We start from the raw sequence: 27,071 nt of genomic DNA on the forward strand, positions 1-27,071 counted from the left end.
CTACATTTGATTTGTGTTTATATATATTCTGCTTTTGCTTATGCTTAGTTTAGTTAATTAAAATCCTATACAACTGGAAACCTGTGAGGTCTAGATGTCAGGGTTCTGAACCTGAGGAATCCCGAGGTAAATAAGAGAAGCAACTCTGTGATCCACCTAATTGTGGTCGAAAGTATTGTCCCTATAGTCTTTCCATAACTGGTACTCAAACAGGAACACAACTTTTCACAGAAAGTTGACATACATTTATTATGTACTTAAATAAGCAATGTGAGTTACAAAACCTTTAACAGCCAGAGATGTTGGATGCCAGCCAGTTAACCTAAAGGCTGATTAGTTCCATATAATAAGTCTACAACCCTCCAAGTATGGAGTGGAGGTCAAGGATAATCTAGGCATGGCCCAATATCTAAACAAATACTTTGCCTCAGTCTTTAATAAGGCTAAAGAGGATCTTAGGGATAATGGTAGCATGACAAATGGGAATGAGGATATGGAGGTAGATATTACCATATCTGAGGTAGAAGCGAAACTCAAACAGCTTAATGGGACTAAACTGGGGGGGGCCCGATAATCTTCATCCAAGAATATTAAAGGAACTGGCAACTGAAATTGCAAGCCCATTAGCAAGAATTTTTAATGAATCTGTAAACTCAGGGGTTGTACCGTATGATTAGAGAATTGCTAACATAGTTCCTATTTTTAAGAAAGGGGAAAAAAGTGATCCGGGTAACTATAGGCCTGTTAGTTTGACATCTGTAGTATGCAAGGTCTTGGAAAAAAATTTGAAGGAGAAAGTAGTTAAGGACATTGAAGTCAATGGTAAATGGTACAAAATACAACATGGTTTTACAAAAGATAGATCGTGCCAAACCAACCTGATCTCCTTCTTTGAGAAAGTAACAGATTTTTTAGACAAAGGAAACGCAGTGGTTCTAATTTACCTGGATTTCAGTAAGACATTTGATACCATGCCACATGGGGAATTATTAGTTAAATTAGAAAAGATGGGGATCAATATGAAAATTGAAAGGTGGATAAGGAATTGGTTAAACGGGAGACTACAATGGGTCCTACTGAAGGGTGAACTGTCAGGCTGGAGGGAGGTTACCAGTGGAGTTCCTCAAGGATCAGTTTGGGGACCAATCTTTTTATTACTGACCTCGGCACAAAAAGTGGGAGTGTGCTAATAAAGTATGCGGATTATACAAAGCTGGGAGATATTGCCAATTTAGAGAAGGACAGGGATATCATACAGGAGGATCTGGATGACCTTGTAAACTGCAGTAATAGTAATAGGATGAAATTTAATAGTGAGAAGCGTAAAGTCATGCATTTAGGGATTAATAACAAGAATTTTAGTTATAAGCTGGGGACGCATCAATTAGAAGTAACAGAGGAGGAGAAGGACCTTTGAGTATTGGTTGATCATAGGATGACTGTGAGCCGCCAATGTGATATGGCTGTGAAAAAAGCCAATGCGGTCTTGGGATGCATCAGGAGAGGTATTTTCCAGTAGGGATAAGGAGGTTTTAGTACCATTATACAAGGCACTGGTGAGACCTCACCTAGAATACTGTGTGCAGTTCTGGTCTCCCATGTTTAAGAAGGATGAATTCAAACTGGAACAGGTACAGACAAGGGCTACTAGGATGATCCGAGGAATGGAAAACTTGTCTTATGAAAGGAGACTCAAGGAGCTTGGCTTGTTTAGCCTAACTAAAAGAAGGTTGAGCGGAGATATGATTGCTCTCTATAAATATATCAGAGGGATAAATACCGGAGAGGGGGAGGAATTATTTAAGCTTAGTATCAATGTGGACACAAGAACAAATGGATATAAACTGGCCACCAGGAAGTTCAGACTTGAAATTAGACGAAGGTTTCTAACCATCAGAGGAGTCAAGTTTTGGAATAGCCTTCCAAGGGAAGCAGTGGGGGCAAAAGATCTATCTGGTTTTAAGACTAAACTCGGTAAGTTTACGGAGGAGATGGTATGATGGGATAACATGGTTTTGGTAATTAAATATTCATGGTAAATAGGCCTAATGGCCTGTGATGGGATGTTAGATGGGGTGGGATCCGAGTTACCCAGGAAAGAATTTTCTGTAGTAGCTGGCTGATGAATCTTGCCCATATGCTCAGGGTTTAGCTGATCACCATATTTGGGGTCGGGAAGGAATTTTCCTCCAGGGAAGAGGCCCTGGAGGTTTTTCGCCTTCCTCTGTAGCATGGGGCACGGGTCACTTGCTAGAGGATTCTCTGCTCCTTGAAGTCTTTAAATCATGATTTGAGGACTTCAATAGCTCAGACATAGGTGAGAGGTTTTGCGCAGGAGTGGGTGGGTGAAATTCTGTGGCCTGCGTTGTGCAGGAGGTCAGACTAGATGATCATAATGGTCCCTTCTGACCCTAGTATCTATGAATCTAAGTAACAACAGTAGGTATAATATTTTCATATAGAATTACGATTAAGTTTACACTGTCACTTCCTGGCTTTCAAATCCCCGTGTGTTTTTTGTAGGGATCTGTTGTTATTTTAAAAAGGACAACATGCTAGTAAGGGTCTCCCTGCCTCTTTTCCTTATAAAGGTGTTAGTATGTATTTAAAACATTAATTCCATTCCAACAAAGTATTGGACTGTGAACAGACTTTACTTTTCATTACATGAATGATTGCTATATGTGACATCTTCTGACAATATGGCTGGTTTTTTAACTGCAAAAGATTTTTTCAAGCAATACTCATAGGGAATGAACAGAGAGGAGAGTCTTATTTCATTTTTTGAACAAAGTTCCTACTAGCCTCTGCATTTCACATACTGCTTTACTACCTGTGATTTTTTTCCAGTTCTGTGCAAGGATATTCTTCTCTATGCAAATTTATGGATTATTATTTCAGCTAAAAATGTATTAGATCCCATACAACAAGTTCTATTATTTAGCAGAGCACATTTACATTCAGAAACATTTCTTAATTTATTGTACTGTGGCTCACACTTCATTGAAGACTGCAACTGCATAGAAAACAAAGGATAAATTATTATCCTATATGCAAAAGTGTGTATATATATATTATGCAAAAAATGGAAATACAGTCAGATCTTCAGATAATAATGCTCACAAAATATAGCTAAGAAGATAACTAAGAGCCTAATTAAAAGATGCAATAATCTTATTGTTTTAGGGACAAAAATTTTCATGTAAAACTATAATGAGCAGTGATAAGATTATAAAGAACAAAAGAGCAAATGATTTATGTAATGGAAAATTTTTCCTTTAAAAGAGAAACTAGGAGAACTTCAAAACAGTCTTGCTTCTATTTCATATTTGTTACACAGTATCATATGGCTTATGTATAAGCATTCATTATTTATATGATATTAGAAAAATATGAATCTATATGTATTCAAAGGTAACAGTTCATCTAGTTTTAAAGATTAATTTAACACCCAACCTGTGCCTTTGTTCACAGGATGACTTGGTACATGAAAATACAGACATTAGTAATGAATTCTATTAATGCAGATTTCACTTGAAGCTAACCTAGATTTACTTTACACAGTTAAGTGACTTCATTTCACTGGAAAAAGGATTCCCTGAAGCAAAAATCATCAACTACTGTAGATGATATTGCTTAAATTTGCACAATGCATAGCAAAAACATAAATTCTGATTAGATTTCTTCGTTTTCCCCTCAAGCAGCACTTTTAAAATACAATCTTTTAATGATTGTTTAATTTTAATATAACTAGCATATAAATCCTTTACATACTGCTCTGCTGAAGCCCCAGCATAATGTCTAATTTTTCATGGAAAAAACTAATTACTTGGTTCACTGAGCTGCCTGTGGTAAAACATAGATTTTTATTTACATTCAAAAGTTGGACTTCAACTTCAACTCAACACTCTAGTTAATTCCAAGCACTTTTTGTTTAATAGTTCTTTCTAATTTAGTAGTAGTACTTCTTTCTAGCTTTTAAAAGATTTTCAAGATGATCTTGCCATATTTTTACAAAAGTTAACATCTATCGCTTATCAAATTCAGAATCCTGTATTTTACTTTCCTTCCTAGATATATATAACCACCTATTAAATCTAATATTATTGAAATAGCTATACACAAAAATCATTTAGATAACCAGTGCACAATGGAAGTTACTATTTTACAACAGATACAATCTCACTTTTTCCAAAAAAAAAAAAAAAGTAGCAGGAAAACAGTAGTTAATGTAGTTCTTGTGAGATTAATAAAACTTCTGCAATAGTTAAGATCCTTGAATACCTCGCACTCTCTGCTTGAAACTTTGAAGGAGGAGGAACAGAGAGGGAAGAGTTTACTTTTGTAGTCTCTAAAGGTACCTTTAATTACGAATAGTTTTTCTTCTGAAATTTCCCTTTTATAGTTATAATACACTTTGTAACAGTTTCAAAAGAAAACTTCAAATATGAAAAGATTAAAAGTGCAATACTAAAAAAAGATTACAGTACCTGACACGTGGGCCTTGACTAACAACAGAAATTAAAGCAATCTGAAGTACCACATACTACAAATTATGTGGGGAGAAAACATCAATGTATTCAGTGGTTTCTTCAATCAGTTCAGAAAGATGCATCATTAACTACAAGCTGTTGATGTGGAAGTATATATATTCCCTTACATGACAACTATAAACCTCCAATATTTTTGTTAATATGAAAAAAGAATATCCAAGTGCCTATGTGAAAACCAGAAACAAAATTCTCAACGATTCTCCCATTTAGAAATGAGATGGATTCATTAAAATGAACTATACACTGGCTGCATGTAACATAAAACCAGTTCTAAAGAGTTTGGGAGGTGGGGGGGAGACTTGTTTAAAAGGGGAAACAAAACAAAATGAAGACATCTTGCACAGACATAGTAAAGCTCTTGTCAATCTCATGTGTGTAAGAGGAGTTGGCACTTTCCCATGAAGCAATTTCTTAATCCCAAATGAGGACACAATAGCCTCATTTAATATGCCTTCTTACAAAAAAGTTTATTTTGTCTAATCCAAACCTTAACTAGCAGTGATTACACTCCAATTAATGGACTGTAGAATCCAAGGGTGACAGCACAATTTTGCAACTTAAAAAAAAATGAATTCTCATTTAGTTAACTGAAAGAAGTAAAAATTTAATGATCTCAAAGCTATTAAAACAATGTGTGTTCTGGAGAATTAAGAAAACAAATCTCTTAAATGTTCTTATCATCAGTAATGAGCAAAGAGACAGATTTTTCAATAACTAATGGCTTTCCAGTAGTGAGATTTGTTTAATTTTGCACTACAAAGGTCCTTGTAACTTCTACCCTCACAATTCAAACCTTCTAAATTACCACTATTTTCAGCTATACCTTAGTATTTTTTACATTAAATAGTAATCATTATTTAGTTGATACTGACATCTGCTTTTTAAACTGAAAAGCTTTCAAAAGATATACAAAATTCTGTTTCTAGCTAGATTTTATTCCTTCTCGTGTAAGCACACTTCATTACAACACAATTGCCTGTGGGCAGGACTAAACCACAGTTCCATCTTTCAAAAGAGGCAGGATTTTAACTGTATCGCCAAATCAAGTAAAAGTACTGAGTAACCACAGATAAGCTCTCTACCCCTAAAGATTTACCTGCAAAGAATAAGCCATTTTGGTTCTTGTAACGGAATTTCCTTCAAAACACTAACATCCTGCAACCAATATTGTACAATTATCAGTATCCTCAGTTTGAGAGAATATCTTCAAAGGATTCATGGAAGTGCAACACTACTGGACTGGATGTAAAAGCAAGGGTCTGTCTCAAGAATCAGACACTGAGAACAATAGCGAAAGAAAAGACTAAAACCACAGGAAACAAAGGGTTTGACATACAGGATTATAGGGCAAACTTGATCAATTATGTTTAGGAAAGGAAGAATCTGACAATGGATTCTTAGATAAACCAGCTCTTGCGCTACAGATAAGAAACTTTTCATTACAGTTTACTATAAACTTTAATTCCTGGAACATATGAACAAATATGTCCACATCATTTGTGGAATCAGAAGTAGAATTCTTGATGAATCAGTACAGAGATAGAGAATCATACCTGAGCCTTTTCCTTCGTCAACACAGTTGGGATGACTTCCATCATTTTCCATGAACACTTGCAACGCTGATTCAAAGCCAAAGTGGACAATGTAAATCAGAGAGGACGCCCCCTATTAACTAATGGGGACTAGGATCAACAGGAATATAATACAAAGAGTGTGAACATTTAATGAGTGCAAGGAAATCCCCCAGATGCAATGGTAAAATTAGAAATTTGGCAGATTTCATGCATGCGTTTCTATCACCAATGGAAGGACCATTTTATTAATGCATCCGATGAAGTGAGCTGTAGCTCACAAAAGCTTATGCTCAAATAAATTTGTTAGTCTCTACGGTGCCACAAGTACTCCTTTTCTTTTTGCGGATACAGACTAACCAAACTCCTACTCTAAAACCTGACATTAGGTACTGCAGATTAGATCCTCTCTGGGAGATATCTATGGTATTTAGGAGGGCAATCTGATACGAAAAGGAAGCAATGGATTAGATTTCACACCCTCACTGAGCTAATGGGAATAGGAAATTCTGTTGTTATTGAAGCACCCAAGAAAGCCAACTACAATTTCAAGCAACAGAACTGGTAATTAGTAGCAAGCATAAGACTCTTCTTGAACATTTATACCTTTTGTCTGCAAACCTCTAGCTCAGACATCAGTGGGCCAAAAAGACTTGGCACATGTCCCCCACAATGAACATTCCAATCTTCTTTTGGATCTTATTTGCACTGTCTACTTTTAACAGGAGGGAGAATTTTCCAAAGAAGAACCAGATGGGATTTTTAAGTTAAAGAAACAAACCCACTGTTGTGTTGGGTGATTGTTTTAAGTTCACTTTCAGAATTCCCACAAATCAGACCTCAAGAAATAAGAGCAGCCAGCCTAATCTTAACAGTAAGGTCTCTTGACCATGAATCTAGCCATACAGCTTTTGTGGTAACGCTATGGAAGCCCATACTGCATATAGGTAATTAACAGTTTTACACAGCTTTGTATAAAAAGGCACAGTAATATAAATTAAACCACCAAATTAGAAGCTAAGTGCACCTATGATCAAGCACCACTGAAGTATCAAACCCAAACTTAACTCTGACCCCCTTTCCCTACACACACTTTACACCACACAGCTTCAACCATGTGTGTAGCATATCACTACTGCACAGTACAATCAGTGTATGCATCATCTGCTCATAATAAAATGTACAAAAACAGACACGTACCTTCCAATTCATCTTCGAACAGCAATACAAAATACCTACTCTTAAACTTCATATAGATATCAAGGACCTATCCAGCAGCATTGTTTCTATTCTATGTGACTATGCACACCATAAACCCTGTATGCTCCCATGGTTCATATAAGTGCTATACCACATAAACAGTGGGGGACAAGGTTTAAGATGCCCACATCAGTAGGCTGCACACTTAAAAGTACATAGACAAAGCCACAAGACATTCCAGGGGAGTTAACCCTTTCACAAATCATTAAATCTTAAAAGTTTTGCTTTACTACAGACTATTAACATGCTCATTTGTGAACTTTATACCTATTTCCTAAGGTGAGGAGGAGGTAATATGGGGTTAAAAAGTGCACAGGACCTATGCAACAGATAGCAAATAAGTTGTTTATGGACTTCTACATGCTTTTTAAGATACACAGAGGCTGCCACACACTATGTTCCTGAGAGATCTGCCAGATGCTGAAGGAACTTTAAGGTCTTATTTCAGAACATTTTTTTTAATTAACATTGGATTTACAGTGTCAAAAGACACAAACACATAAAATGGAATCCATAAACTAAACTGGAACTTTCAGACCCTCTTTCTTTCTGAAGATATCCAATGACAAAAAAGAATTTGAAAGTTTTCAAACTTGCAATGACATCTAATTTCCTCCCACCCACCCAAAATGTCAGTTAATTTGTTTTGTTTTAAAGACAGGGTTAGAAAAAAAAGTTATCTTCCCTTCCTCCCCACAGATACGTATCTATAGTCTGACTGCAATGTTTAAAAAACAGTTTGGTATAGAGGAGGTCGGGGTGTGTGCAAACAAACTTATAGGGAAAAAAGTCACAACTGCTACTCCATAATCCATAAAAACTTTGCATAAAGTTTAAAAGCAACAACTTTACTATTTATTTGATGGCAGCATTTAACTACCTACATGTTCATCCACCAGTTTTCCAAAAATAAGTGAAAGCAAAGAAGAGCACTTACATTACAAAAACAAACTCATAAATCAAGAGAAAATTTTCAACAAAACCGGATTCCCTCCTGCAAGGATATATTAAGCATGTCTTCACTATTTTAAAAGCTCTTTTAAAAAAGTGTTCCTCATGTAAGCTTTCTACTAACTATTATAATTAGAAGCATGATTGTGGCATCAATAATATAATGTTCTATAAAATTAACTCCTCTGTTTCAAACCAGGATGGATAAAAACCATTGGGGGGGGGGGAGTTTTTCTATTAAATCACATGTTTATTTACATCAATTTTATTTAGATGTTGCTAGTTCTTTACTTTTTATTTTATAGCCCTAAATTGATACAGTAGATATTTTGTTCTTGTTTCTTTAATTGGTTTCCTGTTAGTAGAATTTCAGACTTTACACAAAGATTTTCTGCTAAGAAATTTCATACTGAAAATGTTCGTTCTACTCTGAAAAATAAAAATCCCCAGGACCTCACGAATACCCTTACTGTGGGGAGAAAAACTCAAAACTGATAAATGGCGTGCACTATTACTCCAACCAATACCAGTTTCTGATATACTGAACTTCCACAAGTCAAGAAAACTAAAATACTTCAACCAGATTATATTTTTCCATACAGGGTCTGCAGTTTGAAGTTGATGGGAACTGTGCTCCCAAATCACTTAAGTGCCTTTGCAAATCCCACCCTTAGTTGCCTAACTAGAGTTTAGGAACTTAACTTTAACTTTCCATTGACAATTCAGTCAGTGTATACTAAAAATTCACAATAACTAACTCTATTAACATATTGAAAGTCTACATAACTTTTCATTGTTACTACTAAAATGATTTTGTTATAACGTGACAAAGATATTAGTCCACTAAGAGAAGAGTATTTAATGAAAATACAATTTTAAACCCCGATGATCCAAGCAATTTAAGCATATACATAGTCCATTGAAGTCAATGAGACTACTCATGTGACTGAAGTTACACACCTGCTTAATGGTTTTCAGGATTAGGACTCTAATTCTAAAAAAAAAAATGTTTTTGAACAAAAATGTGTTCATACAGCAGTTTTGTAAAATTCAAAGATCTAACTGATGTGGGTTTTAAAAAAGTATCATTTGGTTAATTATAAATTTTTATCTAAAGTTGCAGTAGCACAAACTCTCAAATTCATTTTTACAAAACCTGCACCGGATTATTTTTAATATGCAATTTTTAGATCATGATTTAAAATCACTCCATTCTCTTTAAAACAATATGCAATGTCTGGCTAATTAAAAAAAACTAAATGATTACAATCAATGGTCTTATGTTAAAATCTGTATGACTCTATCAGAGTCGATAATGAACCAGTGGCCTACCTTGCTGTTAAGGGTCTATGTGCTTCCAGAGTTGCTATCTTTTAGGTGATATGTACAAAGCTGATCACTTAGTAATAAAGATCCAGTGGAACTTTCGTCAGCAGTATGCTAATCTCAGTGTCTTGTCTCAATTTTAATTTGGGAAATTGCATTCTATGCAAATTCTCCTGCAGTGTTGATAAGATTCTTTACTTTTGTCTTAAATTATTTTGTAGTTCTAGTGTGTGTTCTTAAACAATTGCAGGTATTCCACCCCAGAAATGACTCCTTTCTGTAATGGATGTTGCAATTCCAGACAGGTGATGAACAGTCACCATGCAATCACTGTAGTTAAATGGCACACTACAATAGCAATATATTGTATTTTTTGAACAATTAAAGCAGCATAAGTATAATTAAGGACAATTAGTAGCAGAATGTAATAAACTTGCTTGTGATGTATGAAAAGCACATTAAAGCTATTGGGAACCACAAAATCCCAACAGCAGTGATTTCATACTCTTACAAATGGAGATGAAGATTCCAAATAAATAAATACACCAGACCCTCGCTAGAACACGCGTCTATATAACACGAATTTGCATATAATGCGGTCATGGCCATGAATCCCAAATGTAATTACTTTAATTGGAATTCATTTTAACACGGTACAGCGCATGGATCCCAAATCCCGTGTTCTAGCGAGGGACTGGTATAATTTTTTTTTTTTTTTAAATGTGGCAGTGGGTGTAACTTCTCAGTTTCTTGCAACTACCCATCCAATCAGTGGAAGTACTTCTGTCCCCTCTTCTCAGGGTCTCTCTTCTCTTCCATATTCAGTCTCCATGTAGTTCCTCCACTGAAAATGCATGAACTGCTCCTACTTTCCCCTTCACTAACCTCAACATCCTTCTCTTTCCACACATCTCTCCCTACAATGATTTTGTTTCAGAGGCTTCCTTTCTTTCCCTTTTGTTTGAGGCATCTTTAGCAGTAAAGAAGAACGATCACCCAAAGTGATAGTGGCTGTACTCCAGTACAACTGCACTTTCCTAGTAATGCTGGCAGTGTGAAAATGACTACATACATACAATCTTAGTCAGTATGACACTGCTGCTGGAAAGGTGCCACTGTACAGAATTCACAGACTAGATCACGCTTAAAAATTTTTATTCTTGGTCGCTTCATAAAATGCTGGACAACACAATTCCCTTGATCCTGTGCCAAATTTAAATCCACAACAAAGTGATAATATTTTCTTTTTGCTATATGCTATTCCAAACCATATCAAACAAGCTCATCAGAAATTACATGTCTCAAGGTACTGTTATCTCTGGAAGCAGTAACTACTATAATGTTGTTACTTATAACATGATGTGTAAATCAGCTATACCCTTTTACAATAAAAATGGAAAATGCAAGCTGCAATTTCCTTCTAATAAAAAGATCACTTAACTCACTTAAGTCCCACACTGCATTTGAAATATTAAATAAATGACATTTCATAAAGGGAATAAGTATATATTATTAAAGCTTAGCTGGGTAAGTAGGAATGTCACGCGTGCCTTCACTCCGAACAGGTGCCTCATAAAAAATTAACATTAGTGGAATAGCTTGATGCAGCACTTCTGAGCCATCTCTTTAATTATACATGACTGCATTGCTACCTGCATGAAATAGGCCTAGAGCTAGAGACACACAGAAGGCACCTCAGTTTTGAGATTTCACGGGTTACATTGCCAAGTAAACAATCTGGTATTCATGAAAACATGAATTCTGTAAAGACGTGAGTATGACAATGTTAGTATGTTACAAAACAGGATAAAAGTAGTACAGCAATACAATAGGCCACGCCCCAAAAATTACATGCGGGGGGACAGGACAACTATGCACAGTGGACAAACACAGCAAAGTGTACATTTGCACTAGTCTGCAAGGTTTACTGCCTTATAGTTGTTTTGGTGGCAAAGACTACAGACAGAGGAACTTATGGCAAGAGGCAAGTTCCTCCTTACTGTACGTTTTTGATTCCAAAATGGTCTGAAAATCCTTCAAACAAGGTTTACAGAATTAGGCAACTGAGCACCCTGAAAATGTGAACAATTTTTTTTAAACAGTTGATGGAACTAGGGAAATTAGGTATATAAAGAGTAAAAGTCCATCTCTGATAGGAAAAATGGATAATAGTTAAATAGGAGAAAAAACACAATGTAGAAAAAATTAAGGAGAAAATTAAGGAACAGCTAAAAAGTGTCCCCTAATAGTAAAGGAATGCAAAAACCTTACACTGAGATTTTCAAAGCTGACTAGAGATTTAACCATATAAATTCCATTGAAATTAATGGGAGTAGTCAACTATAAAAATCTCAACTATATTTCTTAAGAAATCAGGTTTGCATTCTTTGAGGACAAGGAGCTGGGAAAGCATATTTGGTTGTGGTGTATAATTAAAAGGATGTAAGTTAAAGCTTCAACTTAAACTAAAAAGACCATATGATATTTTTTTCTACTTGATAGCCCTGCAATTTAGACTTGGGATTTAAATATCACAATGGGTTTTTCTGATCCATGTATGTGCATCAGGCAGGAATAGCCAATTTTATTCTTTAAAAACTAAACAAAACACTGGGAACCACCAAGAATCATCAAGGCGTCCAATACCTAAATAATAGAGGTGGGATCTTTGTTACCCTTCTCTCCTCCCTATCTCTTTCCTTCCTTTTGTCTGTCATACTCACCTGTTGCATCTTTTCTCCGTTTAGGCTCTAAATGTGTAATGATATCAACATGGCAGACTAGGCAACCATGAAGAACCCCACTGATTTAAATGAGATGCCATGGGCTTGAGTTGACTCTACAGGGCAGGTGTCTTTGTTCTATCAGCTAATTTCTAATTACCTTATACTATATTTTAAATTATTTAAACCTGTACTTACATTAACTTTACAAGCACATTTGAGTTTGCACTAAAACATAACCATTCACAAGCCAAACTACAAGTATCCCAAGTCCATTTCAATTCTTGTCTTATGGTTCATTTGCAAATGAGTACCACCTGCAATGTTGAATTTACATGCCTTTTCAGAATTCAGAATACATAAACTGTAACTAAGTCAAATGCAAAAGTTACTTTAAAACCTTCCACTGTAGAGTTAGAGATTTACAAGGAATAAAACAACTTACTATGTAGTTCACGATGTATCACATCTACTAGGTTTGGTTCATCTCCCCACCAGAATATCCATAACTCTTTACAATCCGGTTTGACATCACGACGCCACACACACAGCAAATTGGCCTGCAGGCAGCGGATGAAGCTGAGCAGAATTGGATCATCCTGGGCTGGGGCTGAAATGATGGGGCCACAATCCCCATGACCTTCAAAATTGTACCTACGCCATTTGATGCCTGTGAGTTCAGCCTGATGAAGGAAAAAAAAAATCATTAAGTTATTTTGCTTTAAATGTAATTTATATTCAGGTTTTATATTATTTCTTTCTGATTTTGTACTTTAATTCCTGTGTTTCATTTCTCAATTGACAATGGTAAAATTACTGCCACTGTGGCTAAACACGTCAACGGGCAGCTTCCCCATTGTTCTAACAAAACAAGGAACAAACAAGCTTTTAGAGCGAATAAAACATTTTTAGGAGCAAAACATAGTAAAACCCTTCATTGTTTCACAACAACCAGGTTGTCATCATGTTGAGCTGGTTCACTGCATTTCCCAAAACATTTACTGAAGTCTCCGTTACGGTCCCCACTGTGCTAGGTACTGTACAAATGGACACAATCCCTGTCCTAAAGAATTTACAATCCAAGGCCTTACCTACACTGCAGGGTAAGTTGATGTAAGTTACGTAACTTACCTCGACGTAGTTTACATCGACTTACCATGTGTCTACATCGCGCTATGTCAGAGGGAGACGCTCTCCCGTTGACATAGTTTCCACCTCTTGTTGAGGTGAAATACTGAGGTCGACGGGAAAGTACTCTCCCATTGACTTATTCCATCTTCACCAGACCCGCTAAATCAATGCCACTGCATCAACTGCAGCAGTGCCAAGTTAGCCCGTAGTAAAGACAAGCCCTAAAAAATCACAAACGGGGAAAGGGTATGGAATAGGGATGAAACATGCAATGAAAATGAAAACTGAAGAACTGGAACAGCTTTGTTAGTTACAGGGCTTGCTGATTATAGGTTTTAAACTTTTAATTAGGGGTATATGTAAAGCAAGGAATGGCAGTTACAAAGGAATTAGTAAGAGCAAGTGAATAAGAAATGGAAAAAGCAAAGTCACACCTCATCACCTGCCTAACCAGGCAGAATTTTGTAAGCCTCATGTCAAAGATGAGTCTTAAGAACAGGGTTGCCAACTTTCTAACAGCACAAAACTGAACATCCTGGCCCCACCCCTGCCATCCCCCTTCTCAGAGGCTCTGCCCTTCCACTCACTCTCTCCCACTTTCACCAGGCTAGGGCAGGGGATTGGGGCGCAGGAAGAGGCGAGGGCTCCGGCTAGGGGTGAGGGCCAGAAATGAGGGGTTCACGGTATGGGAAGAAGCTCTGGGCTGGGGGTTGGGATGCAGGCTTTGGGGTGGGGCTGGAGATGACGGGTCGGGGGTGCAGGAGGCGGCTCCGGGTTTGGGCCAAGGGGTTCAGAGTGCAGCCAGGGATGAGGGGTTGGGATGCAGGAGGGGGTGCAGGCTCCAGGAGGCAGTTTGGGTGTATGAGGGGGTTCCGACCTTGGGCTGGGGTACAGGAGGAGGTTCAGGGTGCGGGCTCCAGCCAGGCGGCCCTTACCTCAGGCGGCTCCTGGTCCACAGTGCAGTGGGGCTAAGGCAGGTTCCCTTCCGCGAGTCCAAGAAGCAGCCCACATGTCTGGCTCCTAGGCGGAGGGGCCAGGGGGCTCTGCACATTGTCCCCGCCCTGAGCACCAGCTCCGCAACCAGCCAATGGGAGCTGCAGGGGCCGCACCCGCGGGCTGCGCACAGAGCCCCCTGGCCTCTCCACTGGCTGCTTCTGGGAGCCGCAGTCAGCCAGAGCAGGTAGGGAGCCTGCCTTAGCCCTACTGCGCCATTGACCGGACTTTTCACAGCCTGGTCGGTAGTGCTGACCGGAGCCGCCAGGGTCCCTTTTCAACCTGGCGTTCCGGTTGGACACCCGACACCTGGCAACCCTACTTAAGAAGGGATATGAAGGAGAATAGAGTAGTAACTGAAAATGTGTTTTGGGGTGTCTTTTTCTATGGAGAGGAGATGGTCTAGAAGAAAGGGTAAAAGTGATTAAGGCAAAAATAATGGATATGGGGCCATAACCTCGATATAAAGGGGAAAGGGAAGGTAACACAGAAACTAAATAAGATGCTGATATGGTAAGAGTGTTGATGGTAACAACAGTATTTTTAATCAAATTGAGAAGAGTAAGGCTGCAGTAGTCCAACCCAGAAAGGAGGAGGAGATGGCAGTAGTCAATACATGAAACAATGAACACATGAACAAGAGTTTATGCTGTGCTGGCAAAGAAAGGACAGATTTTAGAAATACTGTATAGGAAGAAGAGGCAAGATGCATGCACTGTCTAAAATATGTGGCTTTCAGAGAAGGCTGAATTAAGGACAATGGTGCTGCTCACAGTGACAGAGAAAGCAGGGGAAGAAGAGAACAAGAGACTGTTTTCGCCATGTTGCATTTAAGATGACAACTGCATATCCACAAATGGATGTAAGACAGTCTGTGATGCTGGATTGAAGTGAGGAACATATAGTATGACAGTAGAGAGCCAGAATTATGAGTCATTGCCGTAAAATGGAAGTCAAAGTCAGGTCCACATTTAAAAAAAAAAAATCACTTAGATATAGAGCCTAAAGATAAACAAGAGGAAAAGAAAGCAAGGATAGAAGAGAATGACGACCCACTAAAGACACTAAAAGAGCAATAAAGGCGACAGGATGAAGCCACAAAACCAGTGCAGGAAATTATTTCAGGAAGTAGGGAGTGGCTGACAAAAACTAGAGAGAGGTTGTGGAGAATAAGGATAGAATCCAGCATGGAGATTGACCAAAAAGGAGTCTTTAGACTTTGGTGAGAGCAGTTTCAGTGGGAAGCCAAGGGTGAAAGCTGGGATTGGGGTGGGTCAAAGATGGAAGTGGAGGAAAGCAGTTGCAGACCGCACATTCAAAGCATTTGAAGATGAAGAGAAAAGAATTTGGACAACAGCTTGAGGATAGTCTCAGTGTTGACTACAGGTGTGAAAGAGAATAGGAAAAGTGCAGAGCAAGGAATAGGGAGGCCATGCCAGATATTAAATTTTTTCCTATGAAGTAATCTGCAAAATCCTGCAAAGACAAAAAAGAGCAGGAAGGAGGCTTGTGTTTGAAAAGAGAATCAAAGGTGATGGGGAAAGGTGACTTGCGTTGACAGTTAAGGAGTTAATGAGGGCAAAGAAGTATTGCTATTTAGCTAAGCAGCTAACAGAAAACAACAAAAACAGTGAATTTGTAGGGGAGGAAGTTAGCATGGCCTCAGAACTTTTGCCAGAGATGTTCAGCAAAATGAGTTCAAGAACAGAAAAAAGTAGATGTTGGGAGTAAGCTGGCTGCCAACAGGGCTGACCTTGTAACAAGAGAAAGCAGCAAAGGAGTTAAGTGTGGTGGGGACATGGGAGTGGAGGAAAGCAACAACTAAGATCTTAGCTACACTAAAAGTTTTGCCACCATAATTATGTTAGATGGAGTATGATTTTTTGCCAACATAGATATGCTATCAAAACCTCCTAGTGTACAAGCAGTCATAATTGCATCTACACCAGGAGGGTTTCCAAGTATAACTATACTGGCAAATCTTTTGAGCATATACAAGGCCTCAGTCAATGACAGAAAAGGAACAGAGGACAGAGAGGAGGAGACCAAGAACAAAAGATACTGATGGACTGAAGTCACAGAAAAATTGAATGGCAACGCAAGGTGATGGGGGCAGCAGGTGTGTACTGTTGCAGATGGAAATCTGAGATAGAAAACTCAGCAACGGAGAGGTCAGAGAAGTAGTAGTGCTTGATAGAGACCAGGCCAAGTTAGTAATTACTATAAATTTTAATTATATATAGTAATATACAAGTACATTTTTCTCAAACATCATTTCTGTATTATAGAAGTTTCCACAATGACGAATTATAGTATTAATGACACTAGAGATGAAAAACTAACATTCTGAACTTGAAAAAAGTTTTGCTTTCAGTTCACTTTTATATAGTTCTTCCCCTTCAGAAATTACACTTTAAATCATGTTTAAAATCAGCAAAGCTATTGATATGCAACATTTCCATTGCATCTCCATAAATCCCCAAAAATACCCTGTAGCTGTTGCCAAAATAAATCAAATTTTTGCAACATTATTGGACACCCTGTTCACATGATAAAAGTGTAATCAACACTTGGTAATCACCTCACCTATTGTCATATGTAAAGAAATACATTCTACAAAAAGGAGAGGATTGATTGAAAACAGCAGAATCAACACTGGTTCCAGGGGTATAAAAAACAAATGTGCATGCTAGGACTAATGAATTTTTTTGTAAGGTTTATTAAAAAATTAAGAGACTAGTACAAAATTAAATTAAAGTTCCTTTGAAACACAAGTTTTATTTCACCTGTTGACAGAGGCATATTTACGAAGATTTAACTCAAACTCTAGTTAGACTTACTTGTTATTATCTGTATTACAGTAGTGGTCAGAGGCCTTTGCCCTCTGTATTAAAACAAGATGCAACAAGGGGGTATAAAAAAACATTTATGTATATTTTTACATTCACACTTGATATTTTAGATATATAATGGAAGCTGAGTTAAAGTTTCAATATGAGTTTCTAAGGTCAACCTTCAGATGGAACGTTGCTTATTCAAAATATTACATTATTAAGGATATGACAATTCCACTTTTTTGGGTGTTCACTCAAACATGGAAAGTCGATTCTTACTCATCAAAAACTGGATACAAAGAAAGAAGCAAAACATGTAAAATATAAACTTTTTTTTTTTAAGCAAAATACAAATTACAAATTCAGGTGCATTTACAGTATTTATTAGGTAGTCAAGTTTCAGAGTAGCAGCCATGTTAGTCTGTATCCACAAAAAGAACAGGAGTACTTGTGGCACCTTAGAGACTAAAATTTATTAGAGCATAAGCTTTCGAGGGCTACAACCCACTTCATCGGATGCATAGAATGGAACATATAGTAAGAAGATATATACACACACACACACACACAGAAGGTGGAAGTTGCCATACAAACTGTAAGAGGCAGATTATCACTACAAAAGTTTTTTTCTCCTGCTGATAATAAATAGCTCATCTTAATTAGTCTCTTACAGTTTGTATGGCAACTTCCACCTTCTCTGTATGTGTGTGTGTGTGTGTATATATATATCTTCTTACTATATGTTCCATTCTATGCATCCGATGAAGTGGGTTGTAGCCCTCAAAAGCTTATGCTCTAATAAATTTGTTAGTCTCTAAGGTGCCACAAGTACTCCTGTTCTTTTTTTAGGTAGTTAAGGTTATTTTAGAGACATTTACTAAATTAAAACACAAATATTGCTTTAAGAATGTAACTTGTTTCAAAGTGATGTTTAAATTAAAAAACAATGTGTGCTGTGAATGTGATTACGTACACTATTATTAAAACAGAAAAATAAAACAGACAATATTAACACTATCATGGTCTCAATATAAATACAAGATTGTTTATTATTACAGAAAGCATACTGTTGGATAATATTTGAAATTTATTATGGGCAGACTCCAAGCCTTTCAGTTTTTTCAGGGACAAGTATGTAGTAGTGATCAGTGTATGCATCGTAGCGATCAGTGTAGATGTTTTCTTCTGCACTGAAGGAAAATGAGGAATTACCTGCTCATTTCTTTTCTACAAAGATATGTCTGACACTTCTTACCACCAGGATACTCCTTATTCTGGCAGCAGATGAAGACAGTGCATAGCTGTCGATTATGGATCGGAGCTAATCTTAACCCCGAGAATTATTCAGGAGCTACGGTTTACACAACAGGACTTTAGAATTTGCAATTCCTATATAAAGCTCCTTTGATAAGATCTATTTCATAACGTCTTTCGTGGTAATGTGTGTTTTGATAAGGATCAGTGAAGATTTAGTACAAAAGCCTCCCAAGAGAGAGGGGTCAACAACCTCCACCCTCCCACTGAGTATCCCTATTTGTGCACTTGATGAGCAAGGCACCATATAATCAGCTATGGTGTAGCAACAGTCCACTCCAATACTAGAAAGGCAAGGATTTCTCTCTTCTGGATCTTCCATTAAAAACAGAGGCACCAGTGATCTCAATTCACTCTACCATCTATTTAATTTTAAGGATATCAACCATCTGATTAATTACACTCCCATTCTTCTAGAGACAGCATCTTGGAAGCCAAGGACACTTCTGGTTCTGCAATCTCTACACATCCAGCACTCGCTCTGTCACATATTTTGTCAGAAAAATTGAATGTATATCTACAATGGAGGTTTTTTTCTTCTTCTAAATCAAGTTAATCAATTGCCAATTAACTTAAATTAGCCAACACATTTGAGGAGTGTCCAGATTAGAATGTACAAACAGGTTGGCTAACCCAAGTTAACTGATAGCCAATTAACTTGATTTCAAAGAGCTTGCCTGCAGCAGTTGAAGGGATATAGAGAAGAACTGCCAAAAGGTCTCAAATACAAGTAAGGGAAAAGCAAGAAATTAAATATCTGGCAATTCTTCAGCTTCTTATGGCATGGGCTGAAGGTAGGCATCTGGAAAAAACTTACGCTATACACAACCAGTGTAGCCCAGGCCTCAGTGTGCTTGTCTAAGGTCTTTGTATTGTATAGGAGCAGAAGGCTGCAAAATCTTTGCAAACATAGTATGTGCATTTTTTTTAGCTTCATCTTTTCAGAGTCAAGCGAGCTTGAGAAGCTCTCTTAAAACAAACAAAGAGGTAAAGAAGGAAGTAAACAGCAACTAGCAACAAAACTGGGTTTCCTGTTCATTTACACAGAAAAGACAGGAAACAAAATGAAAAGAATGAGCCAGGAGAGGGCTAGGCTTTGGTCCTGAAAAGCTTAGAGATCATGTATTCCTTCCTTCCTTCCCCTTATTTGGGCAATGAAGCACAACCCTCATTGGTCTGTGCTGGTGCATCCAGGACCTATTTCTCCTGGGAAAGGATGAGTATTTCCTTCCATTGAATCTCTGGGCTAGAACATCATAATGCTTCTTTCCAACAAGTTCAGCAACTGCATTCTCTAACGCATTTCCAAATACTTCATCCACTGAAAAGTGTTCCATTGCCAGTATCTATTTAGCATGGGAGTCTCCTTACTCCCTCAAAACTTTTTTTTGGACAATCAGCCTTCTCTGAATGCTGGAACAATTGAAATCTTATGTTTTCCTCAAACTCTCATACCATAGCACTGCAGCCCATCTATAAAATTCATGCTAATCTAGTGAGTAGCTGGATTTATATAAACTATTACTGGATTTAGTAAATTGTCTCTACACTATGGCAAGGAGGACTGCAAAGATACTGTTAAGGAACAGGGGGACAGGGAGTCATACCTACCTAGTGGTCAGCGCAGGAGCCAGAGTTATGAGTCAGAATTGGGACACAAGTCAGAGTCACTACCCAGAAGATGAGCTGGGGTTAGAGCTAGGGCTAATTAGCCAATGATCAGAACCAGAGGCAGAGGCAGGAGTCAGAGAAGAGACAAGGATCAAGCATGGAGCAAGGCAAGAAATTAGGACAACGACAGGAGTGGCACAGGAATCTAGAACACGACCAGAACGGAAGTGGAGCAGGAACTGGGAATAGGGATTGGAAATCGTAGGACACAAGCAACGGCAGGGTTTGATGTGGCACAACAGAGTCTGCACAGTTGCTTGTACAGTCCACCTCAAATCACCTCCTGGCTCAAGTAGTAGGTGCTACCAGATAACTGCACCTTAGACTTTCCGACAGAATTTCCTGTGGGTCCTGACCATCCAGGATTTATGAGGTACTGCTCCCTCTAACCTGCTCAGTAGCAACGAGGGATTGTCCAAGACTCTGAGCCCCCACAGCCCTGGGTCTAGACCCACTGAAAGAGAGGACCCACAGCCTCGGATCATTACAGGTACTTTGGATCCACAGATGAGCAGTAAATGATATAAATGATGTTTGCAGCAACATTCACACTTGTTGAATTACTGTTTGAGCTATATATTTGCAAGAGGGGACTGGATAATCTAGTTCTAACAATTCAACTAAACCCACCCCATGTACAAAAAAAAATTGGCAACATGCCTAGTGCTACCATCTCATCAAGGGCATTATGAATCTCCAGTAACAGTGGTGTTTCATCTTTCAAAAGTCATTTCAAGGCAACACACTCCTCCTTAACAATCTGAAAACAGGGTTTGAGGATGGACAGATATCACATGTACTTGGGGTTATGTGTTAACACTTTCCCTGACTTAATTGTAAACTTCAACACCCTTCCTTAAAGCACTCTATGTTCCATTATGCCTCATTCCCACAAGAAGATACTGATTTGCAGATTTATGAAGGTTAATACGACATTATTACTCTACCCATATGAAAAACTCCCAATGTTCTGCATATCAAGAATACACTTTAACAATTAAGGCCTCCATACAAAACCATAATTACCCTGTCATCACACTATGGAATATGATGTAGAAAATCCAATGTCTTCTAAGTAACATCATATTATTCCATATTAATTTGTAAACAATGTTCAAATTAGAAGAATCTAAAATATGCTACATTAACATGAGTAAATAAAGGCACCGATTTTTGCAGCTCTTTGGGAAGGGCAGCACAGCGAGGGTGGGGGCTTGTGGGAGGAATAGGTACTTTTGTATTACTAGTTTTCTGATTAGTTAATTCTGTCAGCATGGATAAGGATGAGTTGCTGGATTTAGTGATGTTTATATAGCTTGCATTTGTGAAAAGCACTTATAGCATAGTACACATGCATTTCTTTTATTTGATGTGTAAATTGAAAATTATTTTTCTGCTTGCCACTACAGCAAACAATGAACTCTGAGAACTGAGTGTTTTTGTGCCAATTTCTAAATTAAAACCAGCTCAATACTACTAAACAGAGGTTTGAAACAGAAGTAATAAACAAACAGCTAACTGCAGACACACTGCTGAGAACAACACTTATCCAGTATAACGTGCCTCCCTTGACATTTTGTATAAAATTACTACGAGCACATTGTAAGGGGAATGACAGCAATCCCTGTATTCCCAGTATTTTTTGTTACAAAAAAGTTTGACTTTTTTAAAATCTTACGCCTTCTTGATTTGCTGCAAGACTTTAGTATTTGGCTGGGAGATAGTCTTGGGGTCACAAAGCATCCTTTTCACTGGCCTCATAAAAATCCATTCAGATTTGGCAGAGCTACTGGCTGCTGAAAAAAATCACAACTCCCCATTAAGGTTTCACGCAGCACATCTTACTTTTGGCTGATGACCAGAAACCCTGAAGATTCAATTAGCACTGTGCAGGCACCACCACAATCCCTCACTTCTGCAATCTAGATAGATGGGACACGTACAAAATAGATCCTCAACCTCCTCTTCCGGCTACCCACCATCAAAATATTCTTTGGATTATAGGACACTGCACGGCACTGCACTGGGAACCCAGAGATTAGCAATTCTAAACTAACTTTTCCAATTTATTTAATAATTCTGTACTATTCACAACCCAGGCTTCATGCCTCACTGGGACATCACACAAGCTAGGAACAGAATCTGAATCCCTAATATGACAGACCCAAGTCACAGCCACTTATCTGTAGTGCCTGTCAGAAAGAGTGTCTTGTACCTGACTATGCTATCTGTAAAATGGAGTCCTGCAAAATAATCACAGAAATGTAGAGCTGGCTTGATTGGTTGAGGTGGTGGAGTTAAAGGGTTGAAGAGGGTGAGATATTTCCCACGGAATGCCTTACTGCTAAATGATGAACTAGCACTTGGCTGAGCCCTCAAGGGTTAAACACATTGTTGCTAATGTAGCCTCACACTCTACAACGCAGCAAAAATGGAGGGACAGAAGGCAGCATGGCAGACAGAGACACACACCATATGTGTGTGTGTGTGCGCGCGCGTGTGTGATGCATTGCCCCTTTAAGTACGCTGACCACCATTCTAAGTACATTGCCTTTTTAAGTAAGCCAGCAATTTGAAACAGCAGCTGCTGCCAGCAAACTCCCTCCGTCCTGAGCCCTGTCATATCCCCCGCTGCTCTATAGAGATGGGGTAAGTGGGGGGCAGGAGCAGGGAGGGAGGGGGACATCCTGACATTAGCCCCTCTCTTCCCCCCCCCTGCACAGCAAGCTCCTGGGAGCAGCTCCAAGGCAGAGGGCAGGAGCAGCACATGGCAGGGGGGGGAGGGACAGCTGAACTGCTGGCAATTGATAGCCTGCTGGGCGGCTGCCGCACAGGGAACTTAGGGGAGCAGGGAGCTGATGGCGGGGGCTGCCAGTCCACGCTGGTTCTAAGCCCCCTCCAGCTAGTTCCAATGGGCTGATCTTCCTGCAAAAGGTGGACAAAGCAGGTGGCTGCCAAACAACGTGAACAGGGAGCATTGCGCAACTTTAAACAAGCATGTTCCCTAACTGTTCAGCAGCATAACAAGGAAACAACATTAACTGGGACAACTTTAAGTGAGGAGTTACTGTACATCCGTTAATATACCCCAGAATATTAGCAGCCTTTTTTGGCAACTGCATCATTGTTGACCCCCAGATCTTTTTCAGCAGTACTAACACCTAGCCAGTTATTCCTCATTTTGTTGCTGTGCATTTTTTTTTTCCTTCCTAAAGGAAGTATTTTGTAGTTGTCATTATTGAATTTCATCTTGCTGAATTCAGACCAATTCATCAAGACTGTTTTGAATTCTAATCTTGTCCTCCAAAGTGCTTACAACCTCTCCCAGCTTGGTGTCAGCTGCACATTTTATAAATACACTCTCCACTCCATTACCCAAGTCATTAATGAAAACACTTACTAGTACCAGACCCAGGAATGACCCCAGTGGGACCCCACTAGATATGCCCTCTCATTCTGACAGGAAACCACTGATAAATACTTATTGAGTCTTTAAACCAGTTGTGCACTCACTTCATAGTAATTTAATATAGGCCACATTTCCCTAGTCTGCTTATGAGAACATCATGTGGGACTGTGTCAAAAACCTTACTAAAATCAAGATATATCACGTCTATTGCTTCCCCACATCTAATAGGCCAGTAACCCTGTCAAAGAAGGAAATTAAGAACAAATTATGCCAGATCAACCTAAAAAAAATCCATGCTAGCTATTCCTTACGTTTTTGTCACTGATATTTTTACAGAAGCCCATGACCTGTCCTGACATTCACTAAAAATATCCCTGATGAAAAGGGTAGAGGCGGGTTCAGCACCCACTGCTGCAATGTGTGGGAGCTCCAGGATTCCCCTGCCCCTGGGGCTCGACTGCTGCGGGGTCTCCTCACCCCAGGGGGCAGCTGGGAGCTTCAGGGTCCCCCTGCCGCCTGCTGTGGCTGGGCAGCTACGGGGAGTCCCTGCCACCCGCTTCGGCTGGGCAACAACAGGGTCCCCTGGCCGCCCCACATAGCAGCTGGGCAACTGCAGGGTCCACCAGCCCCCCACCATAGCTGGGCAGCTGCAGGGTTCCCCCCACCAGGGCAGGGGGTGGGAACTGCAGGGTTGGAGCAGAAAATGTCACAGAGGTCAATGGAAATCTCAGATTCCGTGACCTCCATGACATAATGGTAGCCTTACCTATAATTCTGTTATTCTCAGGCCGATTACAAACTGATTGTCTAATAATTGGTTCCAGTCTCTTTTCAGGTATTGAAATTATGCTGACTGGTCTATAATTCCCTGGGCCAGCTTTGTTCCCCTTTTTAGATCGGTATTATGTCTCCTCTCTCCAATCTTCTGGGACCTTACCCGTCCTCCATGAGAACTCAAAAGATAATAGCTAATTCCTTAAGTACCCTACAATGAATTTCATCAGGCCCTGCCAACTTGAAGGTATCTATCTGACCTAAATATTCTTTAAGCTGTTTTTTCCCCTATTTTGGCTTGTGTTCCCTTCCCTCTTGTTGCTTATATTAATTGTGTTGAGTATCAGGTCACCATTAATCTTTTTATTGAAGATTGAAGCAAAATAGGCATTAAACACCTCAACCGTCTTGATCTCATCAGATATTAGCTCTCCTTCCCTGCTAACTTGAGGATCTACACTTTCCTTCATCTTTCTTTTGCTCCTAATGTATTTAAAGAACCTCATCTTATTGCCTTCTATGTCCCTTGCAAGGTGTAGATCATTTTGTACCTTTCTGATTTTGTCCCTACATACTCATGCGATTCTTTTGTACTCCTCCTTAGCAATGTGTCCACATTTCCACCTTTTTATAGGACTCTTTTTTGATTTTCAGGTCATTAAAGACCTCTTATGAAGCCATATTGGCCTCCTACTATTCTTTCTATCTTTCCTTCACATCAGGATAGTTTGCAGTAGTGTCTTTAATACTGTCCCTGAGAAACTGCCAGCTCTCATGAACAGGAGGTTCTTTGAGATGTGTGGTCCCCATCTGTATACCATTGAGGGTTTACGCATGCACACCATGTATCTGGAGCCAGAGATTTGAAAGTAGTAGTGTCCATTGGTCCACACAGGCGCCCTTGTTTCGCCTCATGGTTTCATCCGATGTGATAAAGGGCAGGGCGGACCATACGCATGTCCGGTTCCTTCTCCACCCCAAATCCGAAAGATCCGCAGCAGAGGTGAAGGAGGACAGGAAGTGGAATACAGATAGGGACCCACACACCTTGAAGAACCTTCAGTTACAAGTAAGTAACCTGCTCTTCAAGTGATGGTCCCTATTGTATTCCACTGAGGGTGATTAACTATCAGTACTAATTCGGAAGAGGGTACAAGGATGAGAATGGAATGGTTGAGTGGAGGACAGACGTGCCAAATGAGACATCCGTTATGAAGTTCTGCACCAAGGTGTAATGTGTAGTGAAGGCATATGCCAAACTATGTGGCTACCCTACATGTGTCCCTAAGCAGCACATTGTGGAGGGTGGTTGTAGCAGATGCCTGGGCTCTCATGGAATGAGCCTTCACCCCGAGGGATGGAGATAGTCGCAACAATTGATAGCATAGTGTAATGCACCAGGAAATCCATTTGGAGATTCTCTGTGTGGAAATTGCTTACCCTTAACTCTCTCTCCTAGATGGTTTATTGCAATAGTGGACTTTCTGATTGATCTTGTCCTCTGCATGTAGAAGGCCAAGGCCCACCGGACATCAAAGGAGTGAAATCATTGCTCCTCTTCCAAGGCATGAGGCTTTGGGAAGAAAGTAGGTAGGTGGATGGGTTGTTTGAGACCAAACAGAGATGACCTTTGTAGAAGTTTAGTATGCAGGCACCAGGAGATTGTCCTTATGGAAAGTGGTGAAGGGGGAGGGGTGGAAGGGTGTCCTACCCCCATGACCCCAAGTTTCCCTATCCTTCTCACTGAAGTGATAGCCACAAGGAAGGTGACTTTCATGGAAAGAAGGGACACAAAGCATGAAGCCAGCAGCTCAAAGGAGTTTTTCATTAGTGTCGACAGGTTAATATCCCACTGGGGAGCAATAGGTTGTATGGGTGGAAAAGTACTCAGGAGGCTTTTCCAAAACCAAATAGTCAACCGATACGTAAATACAGAGTGGCCTTCCACAGGAGGGAGGAAGGCGCAGAGTGCTGTTATGTGGACCTTGAAAGAGTTTAGGATGAGCACTGACATCTTTAAGGACAAGTAGTAATCCAAAAGAGGAGAATCTGCAATTTCTCTGGGGAAAGCCCTTCCTATTGGGCCCAGGAGACAAAGTGTTTCCACTTGAACGCTTAGTGGACTCTTTCCTACTGCTCAATAGGATGTCTTGTGCTTCTGACGAGCACTCTCATTCTAGAGAAAATGTCCATCCAAATACCATGCTCTGAGGTAAAGCATATGAGGATCAGAACGTCTGATCTTGCCACTGTGTTGCATTAGCAGCTCGGGAAAAGTGACAATGGGAAGGGGATGGGCTGACATGCGGAGAAGACTGGTAAACCAGAACTGTCTTGGGCAGAATGGGGCTATCAGGATGACTGTAGCTCTTTCCCGCTTCATCTTATGGAGTACATGTGGCAGGAGTAGTAGAGGAAGGGAGGCCTAGTTGATCTGATCCAACCAGTAGAGCACGAGAGCACTGCCCTGAGAGTGGGGACCAATAACCACAAATGGAGCACAAATTGCTCCAGAGGAGGAGGGGGTAACACAGGAGGCAAAGAAGAAGTCTCTGGTTGGA

The 27,071-nt window shown here is 39.4% G+C and overlaps 1 protein-coding gene across 4 annotated transcripts in view; it reads right to left on the reverse strand.

The window, feature by feature from the left end:
* The window catches only part of MED13L (mediator complex subunit 13L), a 442,118-nt gene that overhangs the window by 375,581 nt on the left and 39,466 nt on the right, over positions 1-27,071 (reverse strand). For all 4 annotated transcript variants that reach the window (XM_073312881.2, XM_073312880.2, XM_073312882.2 and 1 more), the window contains exon 2: positions 12,830-13,067. In XM_073312881.2, coding sequence (XP_073168982.1) covers positions 12,830-13,067 — 238 coding nt within the window. The remainder of the gene's footprint in view (positions 1-12,829; positions 13,068-27,071) is intronic.

The sequence above is a fragment of the Lepidochelys kempii genome, chromosome 15 (assembly GCF_965140285.1).
Source record: "Lepidochelys kempii isolate rLepKem1 chromosome 15, rLepKem1.hap1, whole genome shotgun sequence".
Lineage (NCBI taxonomy): Eukaryota > Metazoa > Chordata > Testudines > Cheloniidae > Lepidochelys > Lepidochelys kempii.